This window comes from Rhipicephalus microplus, chromosome 5 (assembly GCF_043290135.1).
Source record: "Rhipicephalus microplus isolate Deutch F79 chromosome 5, USDA_Rmic, whole genome shotgun sequence".
NCBI lineage: Eukaryota > Metazoa > Arthropoda > Arachnida > Ixodida > Ixodidae > Rhipicephalus > Rhipicephalus microplus.
Window position 1 is genome coordinate 83036029 of NC_134704.1, and position 19184 is coordinate 83055212.

At 45.0% G+C, this 19184-nt stretch overlaps 1 protein-coding gene across 1 annotated transcript in view; it reads right to left on the reverse strand.

Moving 5' to 3' along the window:
* LOC142817849 (cadherin-like and PC-esterase domain-containing protein 1) overlaps positions 1 to 19184 on the reverse strand; it is a 226033-nt gene that overhangs the window by 6828 nt on the left and 200021 nt on the right. Inside the window, exons 13-19 of the mRNA XM_075895727.1 lie at positions 18193 to 18302; positions 17531 to 17653; positions 13741 to 13832; positions 10328 to 10357; positions 8678 to 8867; positions 7004 to 7184; positions 1868 to 1991 (exon numbers count right to left, since the gene is read on the reverse strand). Coding sequence (XP_075751842.1) covers positions 1868 to 1991; positions 7004 to 7184; positions 8678 to 8867; positions 10328 to 10357; positions 13741 to 13832; positions 17531 to 17653; positions 18193 to 18302 — 850 coding nt within the window. The remainder of the gene's footprint in view (positions 1 to 1867; positions 1992 to 7003; positions 7185 to 8677; positions 8868 to 10327; positions 10358 to 13740; positions 13833 to 17530; positions 17654 to 18192; positions 18303 to 19184) is intronic.

Genomic DNA, 19184 nt, shown 5'->3' on the forward strand with positions numbered 1-19184 from the left:
TAAATATAATAGTGCGAAATAATAAATACCCCTCATAGCATCACCCCGTGTATTCGCACTTAACCATGTTCACCCTCGGGGAAATGCTTGGGAGTTTTGGGTCCTGCAGCTCTTGCAGTGCCTCCGTTCACATGGCATGTTGGAAAGCTGCTATGGTATGACATGGTTTTATGGCGAACACAAGTGACAGACCTTAACATGAAAATCATAAGATGTGTATAATGTAACAACATGACTACGTGCTACGCTCATCGTGCGCTGGCGGCTGTTTCGCTAGCTTCACTTTTACCTAATTTGGTATTACGGGACATGAATGGATGACGAATGAATGTGACTGGTGCAAACATGATAACCATGAGATGTGTGTCATGTAACAACATGACTACATGCCACGCTCATGATGCGCTCGCGGCCGTGTCACTAGCTTCATATGTACCAAACTCGGTAGTACGCAACGCGAATGGACGACATAGGTAAATGGCACATCCTAATAAGATAATAAGGACATACGGTTAATGTAACAACATGACTACATGACACACTCATGATGCGCTCATGGCCATTTTTCTAGCTTCACATATGCCACATTTGGTATTAGGTGTTGTCAATGAATGACGAAGGTATGTGACTGGTGCAAACATGATAATCATGAGATGCGTGTCATGTGAGAACATGACTACATTCCACAGTCAAGGTGCCAATACATTTCAACGTGACGCGGTGCGCGTGCTCACCGGCGTTCCTTTCGTCGCGTCACGCCTGCGTTGCCGCGCTAGGCGCCGGTGACGCCATATACTCGCAGGCGCGCGCCGCGCTGCGTTGCTTTGACGCATGCGCGTTTCAGCGCATACGGCGTCCATTCGTCACGAAGAGAGGGAGACGCAGTGTTGTCTGGGTAACACATCGGCGTGACAAGCAGAATTTCGCATTTCGCGCCGGTTGCCGTCGGGCCGCGCCCACGGACGCTGGTCGTGTGGGTAGCGCCTAGCGTCAGACTATATAGCGCTCGCGTTTTGCTAACGTAGCGTCGCTGTGCCCAGAGTGCGCATGCGTCAACGCTACATTGGAGTATATTGGGTCTTTCACGTTGTGCTCGCGGACATTTTGCTAGCTCCACATATACCAAATTTATTGTTACGTGGCGTCAATCGATGAAGAATAACATGACTGGTGCAAACATGATAATCCTTACAGGTGTGTCATGTAAGAACATGACAACGTACCACGCTCATAGCATGCTCGCGGCCATTTCGCTAGCTCCACATATACTAAGGTTGGTATCACGTGACGTGAATGAATGACGAAGGTAAATGACACATCCAAACTTGATAATCATGACACGAAAGTCATGTACGGCATCATATACCTCCATCTCGTAACGTTTTGCTGGTTCTAAAGTGACATATAAACTTTTCTCATTCGTGCTTCGCATATCATCGATTCCCACTGTACGTAGGATTTTTCACTTATTCATTGAAAGCTGCCACCCTTTCACGTGTTTACGCAGAAATATCTCCGCGGAAAAAAGGAATACTAACAGATTGGTAATGAAGTGGTCCGGAGAATATCATATTTCATGAAACCCATCAAGAAATGCCAAAATTTACCAGTAAGTTACGTCATCCTGTGATATATTGTACTATTATACCACCGTAATATTACCGGCTGCGATTTGGCAGTAATGTTGGAAACAAAAATACTCGTTGGTGAACTCTAAAGTTACATGTATTTAGTAATTAGGCTTTTTTTCAAGCATTTTATAAGCTATTGTTAATTATTAGGCGGAAAGACTAAAAGCTCGATTTACAAAACTTCGCCATTTTTCGACGGCAGAGTGCTTTGAGAGTGAAAGAATAATTTACAATACCTTGGGAGCTACCATCCTTGCAGACTGGCAGCCTGGCCGTCTTTTCCAGGTAGCTGGGCCAATCCACTGACGTCTCGCTGTAGAGGCCACAAGGTTCCCCTGGTGCGACTTGCATTTCGCATTCCTTTAAAATTACCAGAAGTGGCGTCAAATCGCGGGTGTTGAGAAAAACAAAATTATAAGTGAAAACGCGTTTGTCCCGTTTTAGGGAGAGTTGATTGAATACCGTTTTTTACTTCTACTCCTCCTCCTACTTGTAAATGAGACTCAAAATCAGTTACGCAGCACTTCGCAGTGTGCCAAAAGACGCGTCAAGGTTCAAAATATCTTCTTTTTTTTTAGATCTGACGAAGTGTATAGCACTCGGCCATCAAAGGTACAGGTCCTCGCTGACAGCGTGCAAGATATGGTTGCAAGTTGTCGGCGCAGAAATCACCCTTGGCTGCTCTGGCGATAGCGCGAAGCCACGATGAACATCACATGAAATTCGGAGAAAGAAAGTTTTGTAGAAAAAGCACTCGTCCTACTTTGGGAATTGAGCCCGGGACGGCCATCTCGGGAAGTTGTCCACCCATATGAGCTACCAAGAATAGTCTATCGAAAAGCGAGATATTTACGAAATAAACGCAGGTTATCGTGACATACCGCAACTGAAACCTACTTAAATGTTCTGTGCTTATGAACGTTATACTTTACCACCAGATGTGTTCGCAGGCAGTAAATGGTTCCATCTGTAACAAGCTAATGGTATGCTGTTTATAGCAAACTGTGTAGTGCCCTGTGAGCGAGCACTGAGCATTACGCTTGTACACATAAGCCAAAACACGAGCCACACCATGCAAGCAAACTAAATGTAAGATAGAATGTGTGGCTACGAAAATTGACTTTCTAATTATTTCCAGTACCGTATCTAGCAAAAACCAACTGCTGGCAATATTGAGAGTATATTATCTAAGAAAGGGAAAGAAGACAGCCATTTATAAGCCAACACATAGGCCAAGTGCTTCGAGCACATGAGTATCCAGATGCTTCGAGTTGTCAATGAATTCGCTCTCGCACTGTCAATTGCTAGCTTCCTGGTTAGCTCAATTGGTAGAGCGACTGCCCCGGAAAGGCATTGGCCTCAGGTTCGAACCCCAGATCAGGACGAATTTTTTGACAATGTAGAAGCTTTTCTTTCTGACAAATCCGCATGTATTTCCTGTGACTTCGTGCTACGAACGAGTCGTTGCCTTCTTTCCATTTCTTGACCCTTCCGCCACCTTGTGGGTTTCCGCAGAACTCACTTGTTGTACATCATATTTAAATGCTTACTTGCTCCGGCCCTGTCTCGTTATGCCTGCATGAGAGCCACACCCAAACGACATTGCTTCGGCAAAGTATTCAAGTTGGTATCGTCTGATGCATGTGGCATCAACATTGATAGTCTGACTGATGACACCAGCAAGTTGTCTGATGCAACAGGCGTCTACCAAGGCGGGAGTCTGATGCAATCCACGGCATCTCTTGCGGTGCGCCTTACATCACTGACGGCAAACCCTCACGCAACGCATGGCAAGCACTCTCACCCACGTGTCTGACTCCATACAGATCTCAGCGGGGGTTCCTGATTGGAGGCTTCGAACTACTGGCTGTTGCAAAGGATGCTCAAGGGGCTACAAAAGAACCAAGCTGCGCGAAGACCAGAGAGTTACCTAAATATCCTCGGTGCGAGTTCGAAATATCCTCGGTGCACCTCGGTCCGAGTCCGATAAGCTGTCGGCCTCAGTGCCAACTACGTAACGCCTCTGTTTATACTGTACATAAATGTTGCCTCAACTTACGATTGCCTTGTCCGATCCGTCTATCAGCTCTGCACAGATGCAGTCGCCAGCTGAGACACCCGATACCCAAAAGTCTACTCATACTTTTTCCTTATCCCCCTATCAATTACCTTTGCGAAAAACAGAAAGGACAGAAAAAAAGAAACCACTGTAAATTTCGGTGACTCGATGTGTCGAGGGCCAGAGGCTTTAGGACAGCAGACGCAATATTTCAGAAATTAAGATCTGGTAATATTGTCCGTGAGGGTCTCCACTAGTAAGGCCACCGCTGCGACCGTTTTGACGTCACAGATATGATGTCTAGTTGTGGAATGCGGCATCGTTGCTTTCGTGACACCGCTTGCATCGTTCCCCATGGCTGCACCGGTTCTGAGTCGCGATTTTACGATAGAAATTACACCTGATAGTGCCACGGGGGGAACCGATTGGTAGTTTGCTTGCCCATATTATCAAGTGTTACCACTTTTTTTAAGCACTGAGCTTCAAAACAAAGAGAAGCACGCACGGTGTCCACAGCAAAGGTGCTGGAATTGAGGTGTTCTAGCTATGTCAACCTGGCGTCCTATGAGTGACGTCATCGTGTAGGTGCCGCCGTGGTAGGTCCTCGAGGACAATAAAAAAGAAAAAATACAAACTTTAGGAGAAACATTAGCAGAAAAGACAGGCTATTGAAGCCAACGAACATCACCATGGTTGGAAAGTAATATGTAACAGCTCAAAACCACACTTTCATTTTTTCGCTTATGCCATTTTATAACGCATGTATTGAAGACATAATGCGCCTTTAGCTATTTGCACATTGTGCTTTGTAGGCGCAAAAAAATCTTAATGAGGTGAGATGAAGTCTCATACGTCGTTTTTTCACAAAGTTTATTGAATGCAACGTTGGCACCAACATGTGGTGATGGCTACTCCTCTGAAATTATAGTGCTGTCTTTAGCGTTGTCAAAACACTCCAAGAAATCCTACAGGCACTCTACTCTACCATAGAAGGAAGGAAGGAAGGAAGGAAGGAAGGAAGGAAGGAAGGAAGGAAGGAAGGAAGGAAGGAAGGAAGGAAGGAAGGAAGGAAGGATGGAAGGAAGGAAGGAAGGAAGGAAGGAAGAAGGAAGGAAGGAAGGAAGGAAGGAAGGAAGGAAGGAAGGAAGGAAGGAAGGAAGGAAGGAAGGAAGGAAGGAAGGAAGGAAGGAAGGAAGGAAATGGAGAAGGCAGGGAGGTTAACCAGAAAGACATCCGGTTGGCTATCCTACACTGGGGTATTAGGGAAGGGGACAAGAAAGATGAGAAACAGGAAAGAGAGGAAAAAAAGTAGAGTACCAAGTACTCTATATCACTAAACACATTTTTAAACACGCTCTTTCACAGGGGAGTACCAAGTATTCATTAAACACGTTTTCTAAACACACACATTCTTTCTTTATTGAATTGTGCCAACGGGGCGGTTATGCCTTTCATAGTGGAGTACTAAGTACTCTAAATTTTTCACCACTTTTTTCTAAACACACAAAAACTGAAAAACTAACAGGTACATGCGGAGTCTTTTTAATGATTTGTAAACATCCACGCCATAGCGGAGTGGACACTCCTTGAATGTTGGAAAAGCTCCCGAAATGTCCCCATAGCAAACGTCACAAATTAAACCTTTCTTCACAGCCACGATCGTAGGACTATGCGAGTACGCGTCAATTTTTCATCAAAAGCGGATGCACAACACCCTGCATGAATGGTAGCGCCCTCTGGCGTGACGCCTTGAGTCGGACGGCTGGTACAACCCGGCCTTGGAAGGACACTGCCGAGTTCATGAGCAGGATTATTTATTTAGCTGCTGAGGTGATCATCTGCAGCACTTTGGTCGTACGCGGGAGGTCTCTACAGACTTTTAGGGACGAAGCACGTTACGCTGTATTCACACGATGAACGAAATCGCGATTTTAGCGTTCGGATTGCGTACTACGTCACCATACGTAGCCGTTCCCGCGTTTCCGCTTCAGACCGGTTCGTGAAACGACGCAAGCGCGAATCGTTGCAGTGATCCTCGGGGAGCAATGCCAAAATCCTCGTTTGTAGCATAAATTCTTACCTGTAGTGTAAATGCTAGTCATTGAGGGATCCGAATCACACCACATGTTAAATGACTGATCCGTCTGCGATGAAGTCCGTCATGTGAATACAGCTTGACGAGCTCGGGCTGTCTGCGTCTCATGTAGTAGTAGACCATCCCATTGTTTCCTGTCATCGGCCGTCACCGTAAAGCAAGTGGCAAATATGGTTGTGCCTTAGCTCAGGAAAAACTTGCGAGAACGCGCGCTCACCCGTAAGAGACAACGCCACCTGTGTAGCTCCGAGTGGCTCTGCATCTTGTTCTCTTCTCTACCAAGTGGCGTACTCAGGTAATGTCCCACCAAGCTGGTGACCCCCCACCCCCCCCCCCCCCAAAAAAAGTATTTTCGCCATGCACACATATCGCAAAATGACCATCTGCCTGCCCCACCCCCACTTAGATCAAGTAGGTGCCTTCGTTCCCCGAGAAAAATTTTTGCATACAATCCTACTTCAACCTCTCCTCTCCGAGTGGCGAATAACATGAGAGGCTCTGTTTCTGCGATGTACGCTACATGTCTGCGACACTCTCTGTATAGAGGACGCTGTCTTCGCTTTGACACTGCCGTGTCCATGCTAGAAGATACACCGATGATTCGCAGCCACCCCCCCCCCAACACCACACACTCACACACACACACACACACGTAGGTTTCAGGTTAGTCGAGCTGTTCCTGCAGCGCCCATGGTTTCTGAGTATTATCGGCGACAAACGCCGCCTTGGGTACACAGTGGATGCAGCCGGGAATCAAACCCGCGTCCTCGAGTTTACAATAACGGCGTGACACATGTACACTGCTCAAAATCTTCGTCGAAGTTGTATCCGACTATTGTGATGCACCCTTTTTACAATAGTTTTGTAAAATAGCTTGAAGAAGGATTCCTCAGCGATGGCAGTTTGCACATATGCTCACCCGCTTCATAATAATGATATAAACCAATGGTTCCTCTGAAACTTTGGTATATCAAGCTGTAATATGTTAACAGTGCAATCTAACTAAATTGCTTAATAAACTTGCCTTGATTATTGTCTCAAAAGCTTGTGATATGAGAGTTGCCGCATTGTAGGGCTCCGGTAATTTCGACCCTCTGGGACTGTTTAGCGTGGTTGTACTTTTAAATACACGAGCTTCAAGCATATTTCGCTTTCATGAAAATGCGGCCACCCCAACCGAGATTCAATCGCATGACCAATAAGCGGGGCCTGACCTACCTGCTTAAGGCTGCACACTTGGTGTTGGGTGGCAGGGCTGAATACCACACCGTCGTCTGCAAGCGGCATGCGCCGAATCAGGAGTGTGTAGGCGTTGACCACCCACGGGTCGGGCTGGCCGCCATCCATCACGTACAACACGACTTTGTTCTCACCCACGCCGAGGGTGTAATTCGCCGGCCTGCGAAGCGCGTGCAGCCACATACGAATGAGACGAGAACGAGCAGCTACAAAGCAGCGTGAGTTTAATAAGTGGTGATTCACGAGCACTCTCTCAACAGCACTATCTCGGACTGCTAATCATGCAGTTGTCAGAGCCATTTAAAAACTCCATATAAAACGTTCAAGCCTAAATGGCACTTAGGCTAAGTATAATAACGGAAACAAGAAATAACACCTTCATGTTAACTCTAACTTTCTATTTGCATGGCACAAAGCCGTGCTGTTTATTACAATTTGTGAAGGCGCCAAAATGATATGTTCGTCATTCAAAAGACAAGTGAAACCATTCCCATTAGGGAGCCTGCATTCGTGGATATAGGCTCTCTAATTCCCATCATATGCTATGAGCGATATGTCCACATGGAAGGATCTACTAGCCTGCGTCATCATTTAGCTGGAGAGCTTCCGTTTTAAGGACACCGTGATGAAAAAAGGAAAAGACGACCCCGAGAGTTTTGTGTTTCATTTAATCATTCGTCAATTGCGTTGTTGGACGGGAGACTGCGGTAGACTCTGCCATAGAAGCACGTGCAATTCATGTATACCCGAAAACAGTGATTTCCAGAGAAAAAATGTCTCACCAGATCAGAAGGATTGCGTTGAAAAATTGCACAAATCTAGTGTTTGTAGCACTTGCACCTTTAAAAGCATAAGTTGAATTGTATAGATTCTGAAATTAAGGTGAGGTTACTAAGTCAATTCCAAAGCGTGGTCTACTGAAAAGACTAGGACCCTGCAAACATCCCCGAAAGAAAGGGCCTATTAACATTACCGAAGGTTAACGTTTTTAAAAAATCAAGTTGCCATACTGTGACTTGTGTTTTTGTTATTCTCTTTAATATGAACGCGTTCATCGGCTAAAATGCTCACAGCTGTCACATGCAGGCAAGCCAGACGCAGGTAACACATAAATGCAGTCGAAGATTCCCGGATGCTCCCGAGTGATCTGTCGAGATCGTGACCACAACGTGACCTCTTGATTGAAAGCGAATCTGCTTTGGCTCGCGCCCCGCCGTCACCATGGCCGTCAACGCTCGCTGGCACGGTGCCAGCTGTGGCTTTGGATCTGCGTGGTGGATATTTTGATTGATATGTGGGGTTTAACGTCCCAAAGCCACCATATGATTATGAGAGACGCCGTAGTGGAGGGCTCCGAAAATTTCGACCACGTGGGGTTCTTTAATGTGCACCCAATTCTGAGCACACGGGCTTACAACATTTCCGCCTCCATCGAAAATGCAGCCGCCGCAGCCGGGATTCGTGCCCGCGACCTACGGGTCAGCAGGCGAGTACCTTAGCCACTAGGCCACCACGGCGGGGTGCGGCGGATATCTTCTCGGTTACATCTGTTGAACGGCGCTAAACGAAACAAACGCCGCGTCAGAAAGTGACGTCAGCGAGACACGTTACAGCGCTTATCCAATGAAACTGATGACGCCTTCGCTTCCTTACCTGGCCGGGCCGTACTTGTCGTCAACACGAACTTGGCTGCCGCAGTGCTGAGCCAGGCCCCACACCTTGACGAGGACCAGGTCGTACGAGACGTTGGCGAAGTACTCAGTCCGCTGAGGCTTGAAAGCCGGCTGAAGGCGCACCGACGGCTCCGTCACGATTCGCGCCAGGTACGGCATCGTGGACGGGTCTGCGATTCGGTTTCAGCGAGGTCGGCGTTCGGTTGATGAAAAGCCTTTTAATAATGATACTCTTGTGATATCTGGAGTTTTACATCCCAGAACCACGATATAATTGTGAGAGACGCCGTAGTGGAAGGCTCCAAAAGTTGCGATCATGTGGTGTTGTTTAACGTAGATGACACCATACAGCAAACCGGCTTCTACCATTTCGGCTCCATTGAAATGTGACCACCGCGGCTGCACTCGAACGTTCGTTCAGTGCCTGCCGAAGGCAAGTTATCTTTTCATCTTTTGCGTAATACAATCTGACAATGCTCTTTGTATGGAGCTGAGATCAAAATTATAGCGTGAAACAAGCACCTTATCTGGGATAAGTGGTAGATCAGTATGTAAAAGCAAAAGTGAATGAGCTCATCACGCGAATAGGCGCTATGCATAAAAAGGGGACAACGAAGAAGTATCATAAAATGGAAATTATAGTAACTATCAATGTCTACGATGCAAATATACTGCAATTAGTTTTTTTAATATGAAATCAGGACCTTTACAGTCTTACGCGCAATGTTTGTTAGGAGAATAATAAGCGAAAATACTGCAAAACAACGCAATTTTCGCTGAAAAAATTGCTAATGGGTAGCTTCATGCAGCGTTTCTCATTTACGGACGACATATGAGCGAGAAAAATACGCAATATCTCTAATAAAATATTAACTCATGAATACTTGGTCACCGAACCTTTAGAGTAAATCATGGCACATTCTCTTAACTTTCAGTTGCAACAGCGCTTAAGAACATATGTCGGTGAACGAAAGTGTAATGCCCCAAAAAACCTTCGGTACACGAACATTTTTTCCCATCACGCCATTCTTCGTTTAGGTCGCAAATGCGGTTAACGGCCCTGCGGACATAACTTACACGAAACCATTCTAAGATGTCACATGCAGGTTCACGAGGCAGAACCAACAATGGCCTGAGCTCTTTATCTTTTTCAATTCATGTTTACGACGTGCCAAAAGATAAGCTCCGTAAGGAAAACAATAAAGTGTAAAAGAACATGAAAGTTAATCTATACGAGTATGTCTTTTTTTTTTCTTTAAAAAAAACTATTCGACGTCATTTTGCGCTTCACCGAACGAGGTAAACATGTTTCCGTTGTAAACTTTTAAAAATTTTCTCTGAAGTTACGGCTCACCCATTGCTTTATTTTTTACGTTGATGCGTTTGAATTTGTAGCTTTTTTTTACTTTCTTAAAACATAACGAATCAGGCACTTTATTCATAGGAACAGCAGGCGCGGACTTCTGCCAGCGTCGTCGGGAGATGCGCGCAGGATTTTCATCTCCTTCGTGTTGCGCGCACGCATGCGTGAACGCACTGTCGCATCGTACAAAAACACTAAGTCATATATTCTCGGAGAACATCAGTGCCGTCACCTCAGTAACAACGAATAAATCACGGTCTTACTTACCTCTGCTGCAAGTGACGTTCGCTGAAGTCGCTGAAACGAGAACCATACATACATATAAGAAAGTATATAAACATGTCACTTCGCGAAACGCGACCGGGTTATTTTTCGGGCGAAACATCGCGAGCAGTAATGAATGTTGCGCAGTTCGCTCTGGAAATTGTGTATACGTTCAACAAGTTGCATGGTGGACGCTGAGTTCACCGTTTTTTTTTTTTTCAAAGTGTTTGCTGTCGAGTGCTTGGATGGAATTTTTCATTGCTGCTTGTGTGTTTCTATAGAGAGTGTGGAGAGGGTCGCGAATTTTCCGCGATTGACAGGCTGGAATCAGGTTTGTGTGGCTCCTTTTTTGTTTCAAATGAAGTGGCGGAGAGAGGGTGAGAAAACGTGGCGCACTGCCATACCTGAATTGTTATAAAAAAAATAGGGAAGTGATAACAAATAACCAAGATGTGCGACGCGGTATATAACTTGAAGCATGTCAGATTACTTAGTTTTTTGGAGGGGGGGGGGCGAATGCTGCATGATGACTCAATAAAAAAAGTCACAGTTTCGGCACAAGGCTGAAACAAAGAGAGAGAGAGAAATAAATAAAAGGAAGAGACAGGGAGGTTAACCTAGAATACCTGGTTTGCTACCCTGTACAAAGGTGGGGAAATAAGGGTCGGAAAGAGAATAAAGACAGAGAGATATAAAATAAATTAGAAAAAAGAAAGCAAAAAACGCGACAGCAACATATGGGGCTGCTATGCGAAGTAAGGCTGGGAGATTTATGAACCATACGAAATGTAGTGAACACGGTCAATTGCGCTTCAATTCAAAGTACTGCAGTAACCACAACATCTAAACAGATAATGTTGTGAATATTTGACTGCTTGACGCCCCACAAATGAAGAAGTTCAAGTTCGGCATCGAGAAACGCGACAACCACTGGTATTCATGTCGAAGTACAATAACGCTGAATCCTCCAGTGAATATATCACCGGCACATCCTGTACGCACACCACATGAAAGTTGTGCAGCAAGAAGTTTATTACCTTCGTACACAGTGTTCCTGATGAGATGTACACTGTTGCGACAACTAAGCCGTGCGATTTTCTAACGGCGCCTGTGTAACCACAACTCTTTCGGTGCAGCGAGCTGAGTTTGTCTGTCTAGGATGATAGTGGCGGTGCGCCTTTCGATGGGAAGCGAATTTACAGACACGACAAGACCAGACACTCTCGAACAATCCTGGACTTGATGCGAGTATTTTTTTCTATAATTTCAGAGTGAAAGTGTGGCCAGAGAAAGTTCGGAGTGCACCTTTTATCCAACTTTATGTGCTCCAGTGAGCCCACCCTTTTATTGATCAAGCCACCCGACACGTCAATGTTTAGGGAAAGCATGTATCGCTTGTCCGAACAAAGTACATGCTCTGTTCAAGAGTGTTTCAAAGTGTTAATGTTCAAAATGTTAACGCAGTGCACTTAGGAGTAAGGAGTCGCTGGTTCGATTCTGGGGTGTCTTGGAATTTTAAATGCGAAGCAATTCTTTGCATACTGCAGCCACTTTTGTTATCTATCTATCTATCTATCTATCTATCTATCTATCTATCTATCTATCTATCTATCTAATCTACTCGCCTACGTTTGGGTGCTTTCATGATCATCCCCTTACCTTGTGGTACACCAAAATCAGTGCATGAGCGTAAGGTGGTTTGACAAATACGACTCGCTGGTCATGGCATAAATATAGTCGCATCGTCGTCTCATACACCATCACACACTTTCCGAAAAAAATGTGGCACATACCTCTTCGTGGGTATGTACCACAGATAATAGACATTTTATATCTACCCACGAACGGCGAGAACACACATAGGTAACTTTAATGCTTGAGCGTTAAGGAAGAGCTGCCATAGGCAGCATTGACTGAACGAATGCCAACAATAAATTTCATTGTACCAGCAGTAATCAAACACTGACATTTTGCGTGTCAGTGAAGTATTTCACCACAAAGCCACACCAGGCCTCGGATATACTTCTCAAATATATCCTAATGGTTGTATAGACAGGATAATGGGCGCGTAGAGAGGATAACCGCTCTTCATTAAGGGTAACTGACGGGATTCCCAGAGAAGGCGAGAAGGTTATGGGGAGACAGAAGGTTAGGTGGGCAGAAGAGATTAAGAAGTTTGCGGGAATAAATTGGCAGCAGCAAACACAAGACCAACTTAACTGGCGGAACATAGGAGAGGCCTTTGTCCTGCAGTGGACGTAGTCAGGCTGATGAAGATGATGATGAATGGTTGTGAAACGTTAATTGTGGTTGAAGGTAATTGTGGTTAATTGTGGCTATTCAAATTTTATAAACATTACATATGCACTCCGATGATACACCTGTCATGTCGGGTTAACGTAAAATGCAGTTAGTCGCCATCCGCTGAAGTTGATTTGTGTAGCAGTGTTGAGGGCCACCATCATCGCAAGCACCAGCGCTTAATATAAGCGTACCGCTTCTGTTGTTGCGAGGCACTGGCCTCCAAGATCACCTACTCGAAATGCCCTCGGCGACGCACCGATCTGTCAGCACACCTTCGTGCACAATAACATACAATACCTGTACCTCAAGGTGCGCTCACGGGTAATGCTAACCCCGGAAACACAGAGCAAGAAAATGTTCATTGGGAACTAGCAGTGCAAATATGTACGTCAATGCACGTGCACACGTGTGTAGGTGAAAGAAATGGAACTTGCTCTGTGCTGCTTACATAACTTCCAAAAACATGAGTGATTGCACAATGAGAAATGGGAACCAAATGTCATCTCTCACAAACTCAGTCTTGACTTAGAAGTGTGGCAGCTTGGGCTAGTTGGTATGGCATGACGATAGTTATAGCGCGAGAACAAAACGACGACACAGAGACAAGAAGGACACGAAAGACACGAGCGCTTTCGTGTCTTTCGTGTCCTTCTTGTCTCTGTGTCGTCGTTTTGTTCTCGCGCTATAACTATCGTCAGTCTTGACGTCATGGCTGCACACCGTCTGAGTGAGCTACGAATTAACTTAACACAATGATTTTATTTTTATTATTTACTTTTGGGGTGAAGCCTCTTGGGAGCTCATTTTCTCGACAACTAATGTAGTCACGGCCCACCATTAGACGGGTATGTGGCAAAAAAAAAATGGTGAATTCCATTACTCAACTCTGGTTCATCGAAAATGAGGAGGAAAACAGTTACACCAATAAATAACTGACAATATCGGTGCAGCTGAAACAGCATTCCCTAGTGCTTCATCAAAGAAGTCTCTCTCAACCCCCCTCCCATTTTTTCTTAATTGTTTTTTATATACGTTACATATGGCTATTTTAATAAGCAATAAGTAAAGAGTACCTAATCATACCACTTTAGGTGGGGGTAGAGTATACTCACGTTGACTCGAGGCGTAGAAGTCCTGACTTCCGCCGAGGAAGTCGTCTTCCTGTTTCTCACTGTGCTGCACCGAGGAACTGTTGGTCCCTTTCCTGCGAAGTGTGCCGTTGTTGGATCGACACACTACACGTGCTCGCGTAAACTATTTCAGTGCACCATCGCGTGCGGACCACCGTTATAAACTTCTTTATTGCTCAGCTTATGCTTACCTAAATGCTCAGCTGACAATATCAAACTCGCCATTTCCTGTTATCAAGTGATTTCCGCTCCGCACCAGTTCACTTCTATACGTGAAGTGTCTGTGCGCCCCTGCCACTGTGCCCGCAGTAAAATATTCTTTGTAGATGCCCCACTGCTGAACTCCTTTTTTTATACAATAATCTCTATTTAACTTGTCTCGGCAATAGCGAAATGCGAGAACATCCATGTGTAAGATCTAGGAGCCTGTTGGAGAACATCAAGCAGTAAAAAATAATATGAAACTGTCTGGGCTCCCAAGATGTATAACGAGCCCATAGCCAGGAGTTGTGGTAGGGGAGGGGGTGCGCCAGCCATCCCCCCCCCCCCTTTGAATTCAGGATGTAGGTGGGTGTTTTACGCCGAATAAATAATAAAAATGGGTGTTTTTAAGGCCCTAAACAAGTTTCTCCCCCCCCCCCCTCCCCAGCAAATAATTCCTTGTTACGGAGCTCATGAGCACACAATTGTCAGAAGTGACAGCGTTGAGAAAAAAAAACAGTACTCGCTCGCTGGATTTTGTGACGACCGGTTGTGAACCCCGCGATCTTCGATAGCGCAGCTCTAGCCGACGGGCTCTTTTTTTTTTCTTCACCCTACGTCGTTTCCTGACGCCGACAAGAGCTCTCGCTGAGTGGTTCCCCGTCCTCGAACTTCTGCGACCGCGTCCATCTTTCATATCTTCTCTTTACTTGAATATGTGGTTGCTCCTGCACCTCTCTCTCTTCCTACCTCTATCAATCTCTACGCAACTAATTCCTTACTATTCTCCCTATCCTTTTTCAATCCCTCCTTACCCCCATCCCCTGCGCAGAACTGTGGAGGTGGCCTCCATAGTGAGAGAGGCAGCAACAGAACTGCGCTTATTTATTCCTTTTCCTCTTTCAAAAGTTACTGATAAGAAAAACAAACACGTCTCCGGCAGGCACACAGCTATATATACACTTATCGATTCACAATGAATGGTAATTGTTCATGTCTTTTTCTTATCACTCACCTCTTCGTCTCTACGAAAACTCGATAGAACGTTTTTGAAATCACTGCTTCTAACGAATTAACACAACTAGGCAAGATTCCTAAGACCATTAAAAGCGTTCACTAGTGACACATCATCAATACCCCTAGGCCAATCACGACAGCACTTATTCAGTCTGATTTTTTCGTCTGCGCACGCATGTCAACGAGTACGTCCTACACTCTTAAAATTGTGCTTGATAAACTGCTGGGCATGGCCCGCAACACTGACAAAAAAGGTCTCGTTTCCTGACTATATCAAGCATTTCAACCAGAACGTGAGCAGGAATGTACGTAAGAGGATATGCACATTGATCTACCTGTACACGCTTATGTACATATGAAAAGCATCTTGCTCCCTATTGCTTATGTGCCCTTAAGCAAACTGTAAGCAGATCAGATCGTTCTTTCAGGCCTAAACTTCTATCCGGAAATAGAGACCGCGTAAAATACGGTCACGAACACATAGTCTAACTTGGGCAATGGAGAAGCACAGGACTGGTCGTGTTTTTCAAAAAATCGAAAGCCACTCAGTGATAGCAACGATAAAACTAGAGTCGGGCCATCCCAGAGTGCTCGCGTTCCACGGTGCTGGGGTTGTCTACCTAGAAACTTACAAACGAACAAGCTGGCGCGTATGAATTATGCATAGCAGCTAACCTGAAACCCGAGCCTTCTCCAAGAGGCAAACATGAAAGCTCTATAGCAGAGCCTCCTACTTTCTCTCCGTAATGATTTCTTCATCTGGGTCATTTTGCGAATCAGACGTAAATAGTTGATGATCCGAAATGTGAGATCGATGCCGCGAGGGGACCACGTATGTGTTCCTGGTCGAAGCAGGTATGCGACCCTACAGAGCTGCTCCCCGGCATGCACCCGACGAGTCCCAAGTTTTCGTTTTTTTTTTCTTAAAGTCTAGCTCTCTGCTGCCCATTTTGTCGATACCGTTCCTCTCGTACGGCAACAAGCTTCGACGAATAACATAAGCGTGTACAAAGACTGGGAGTATAGATAAATTCATTTCGGGCTACACCCACGATATGTATGCGTCATGCATATCGCGATTTGTATGAAACATACATCAGAATATGTATGATAAAAACGTGTAATGATATGTATAATACGCAAGAACATGACTATATATGCATTTGTGCGTGTATATAATAAACTGAAAATTCAAGGTTTTTGAGTAAGGGAGGGGGTTGAAAGTTCCAAACCACCTTTCTGGTTAAGCCAATCAGAATGTTACAATCGCGAAGGCAAACTATGTACGCAAAAATATCCACACCACAGAAATTATTGTCAGTGTTCACCATGCAACGGCATTTTTCGAGAATAAGTATTCGTAACCGAGTCATAATAAATTTTATATTGGAAAGCTGGTGTGGCTATGAACACACAGTATTGAGGTCCACGTCACAAGACATGGGAGCGAAAAAATAAAAAAGTAAGGAATACGCCTATTCGCGTGTAACCAAGTGTGATCTCACCAACGAACAAACTTCCAAAATTGAGCACAAGGTTAGTTTTGTTTAATCTGCGTCTAACCTTATTTACAGTATTAATATGACGTGTGGACGAGCGTATGCGGGGCAGACTGGTCGCTGCTTGCTGCATAAACATACGCCGTAAGGAGCCCCACTCACCTTTAGAGGGTAGGCTGCTAACTCACTTGGCCATACAGCGTGCAAAGTGTGGGAAATGAGGGTGTGAGGCACGCTTTTCTAACAGTCATTTTGTTTACGCACCATGATCACGCCATGCGAGAAACGCAGAGGATTTCCACATTAACATTAGGCAATCATCTTGCATTAGCCACCCGTCAGTGACTATATTGGAAAAAGAAGTGCCGCTGCTGAGGCTGATAATAAGCACAGCAGATAAGCTGTGAAAGCCGCGGACTTTAAAACTACGGCGGTGCGTATTGCAGCGGTGTTTGATTGATATGTGGGGTTTAACGTCTCAAAACCACTATATGATTATGAGAGACGCCGTAGTAAAGGGCTCCAAAAATTTCGACCACCTGGGGTTCTTTAACATGCACCCAAATCTGAGTACACGGGCCTACAACATTTCCGCTTCCATCGGAAATGCAGCCGCCGCAGCCGGGATTCGATCCCGCGACCTGTGGGTCAGCAGCCGAGTACCTTAGCCACTAGACCACCGCGGCTTGCAGCGGGGTAATAGCATTCATAAATATTTTTTTTTCTTTTCTGAACAAAGCCTTCACTTGAAGGTAGCGTTGGTGTCGTTCCCTCTCTTTGTGTGTGTGTCAGTGTGCGCTAAAAATAAGTTATAATGCATTCATACCAACTACCTCACCTAGCAGTATTAGTCCCTCTTGTGCTGTGCTTATCCCACTTTTATTTGCCCGCTCTTCTGAGCTCTTTTCACTTGCCACTTTTCAAGAAAGCAAAACATTGTTTAAAAGAAATTTCGTATGCTTGAAAAAGGCGTCGCGCTTTACGCATATGCGTTGTGTCTCCGTCTTGCTCAAGAGTACGCTAGCGGGCTTTGCACACAACGTACAGGAACTCACCAAACATCGCTGGGCTCTGGCTCAAGGTCCGAGTAGTTGTCGTCAGCCACGTGCCGGTTAAAGTGCCTTTGCAGCGCCACCACTATCGGGTGCATGTCGGCGGTGCCGTGCTGGCTGCCACTCCTGCACGCGTGAAAATTGGTTGAGCGAATCACTGAAGACAAGAACGCCGACAGCGAGATAGTAACATTAAGGGTTCCTTTGTGAAGTAGTGAGAGCGTGTATGGTTAAAAAATTATTGACGCAATCATAACATATTAAAAATGTTCGAAGTTTTTTATTTGGTGCCAATTCACCATTTACAAGGCTATTTCCACGTTGCGAAGGACCCTGAAACATCAGAGGCTATGTCCTCAACCAGAGACCTTGCGGGAGCCCATTGACCTTTACAGCTTGTCTTAAGCTTTGAAAACAGAAGGAAACCTGTCAGACTCATATGAGGGTTTCATCTGGGGCTGCATCAGCCCTGATGTGACCGCGGCCGACTCCCTCTTGTTCTCAGCACTTAAGAGAATCATGGTCACCTTTTAGACGGCGTTTCGATCGGTCTCAAAAGCCTCTAACATTTATTGGGGATATAAAATTCAGATGTGTGGATTGGGATTGACGTGTTTGCAAGTATTCACATCAACTAAGCCAAGTTTCCTAGTGGGTGCGCTTACCTTTGCATATCTTCGGTTGCTCCTCCTCCACCTTCAAGAGTTCCCATGTGCAGCTGTTCTAGTTCGTCGATAAATGTTTTGTACTGTCCACTCTTGTACGTCGGGTACAGCTGCAACAGTGAGTCCGAGCACTAAAGTTACTTTCGTGTATGAATTAAACATTTGCGATCCCTGTTAAAAATGAAATGCAACATCTCGCCTTTTCTTGTGACTTTCTTTACATGCTTTCATAACGTATTTTCTTGTATACAACGCGCGCCAACAAAACAGGTAAGTGTGTCTAAACAATAGGAGTGTGGGCTATGTAAAGGGGTTATATGTGTATGTTTTATTGTGTAGTTAACGTTGCAGTTCCCCAAACTGAGGCAGGTGCGGAACGTAATTCTTATTAGTGTGGGGTGATGTTTATATGCAGAAACAGGTTGTATGCGAGAAAATATGGTCTACGATATCATAGAAATTTTACACAGGATGACACGAACAGGTAAAGACATCTAAAAAAACTTGAATGGGTAATTACACCACACGCATGCACATATGACACAAGAGAGGCTCTACACAATACATAATCTGTTAGCTTAAACAGCGTTTGAGACGTGACACCATATACATCAGACAGAATCAACGCAGTTTATGTTTACAGAACGCGTCTTACAAACTAGCCTCCGAACACATGTTGCCCGAGTACACACAAGATGCTTGACCTTGAAATCTAGCTTTTTTTTAAAAAAAAAACTACGCATACCTTGAACTCAGAACGAGTTCCTCATTTCACGGAGACTTCCTTCTAAAAGGTATATCAGCCGTGTCATCTATATTAAGAAGATTGTGGAGCAAAAATGTTGACGCTGCAGTCGGAAATACAAAAAAAACAGGCACGAGCAACAGTGATTCCTTTTCTTGCACTTATGTTCCCTCCAAGCGCGAATTTAAATGGACAGTTTACGAACGTATCAAATTCCCAAAACATAAATACAATGCAGTCAATATTA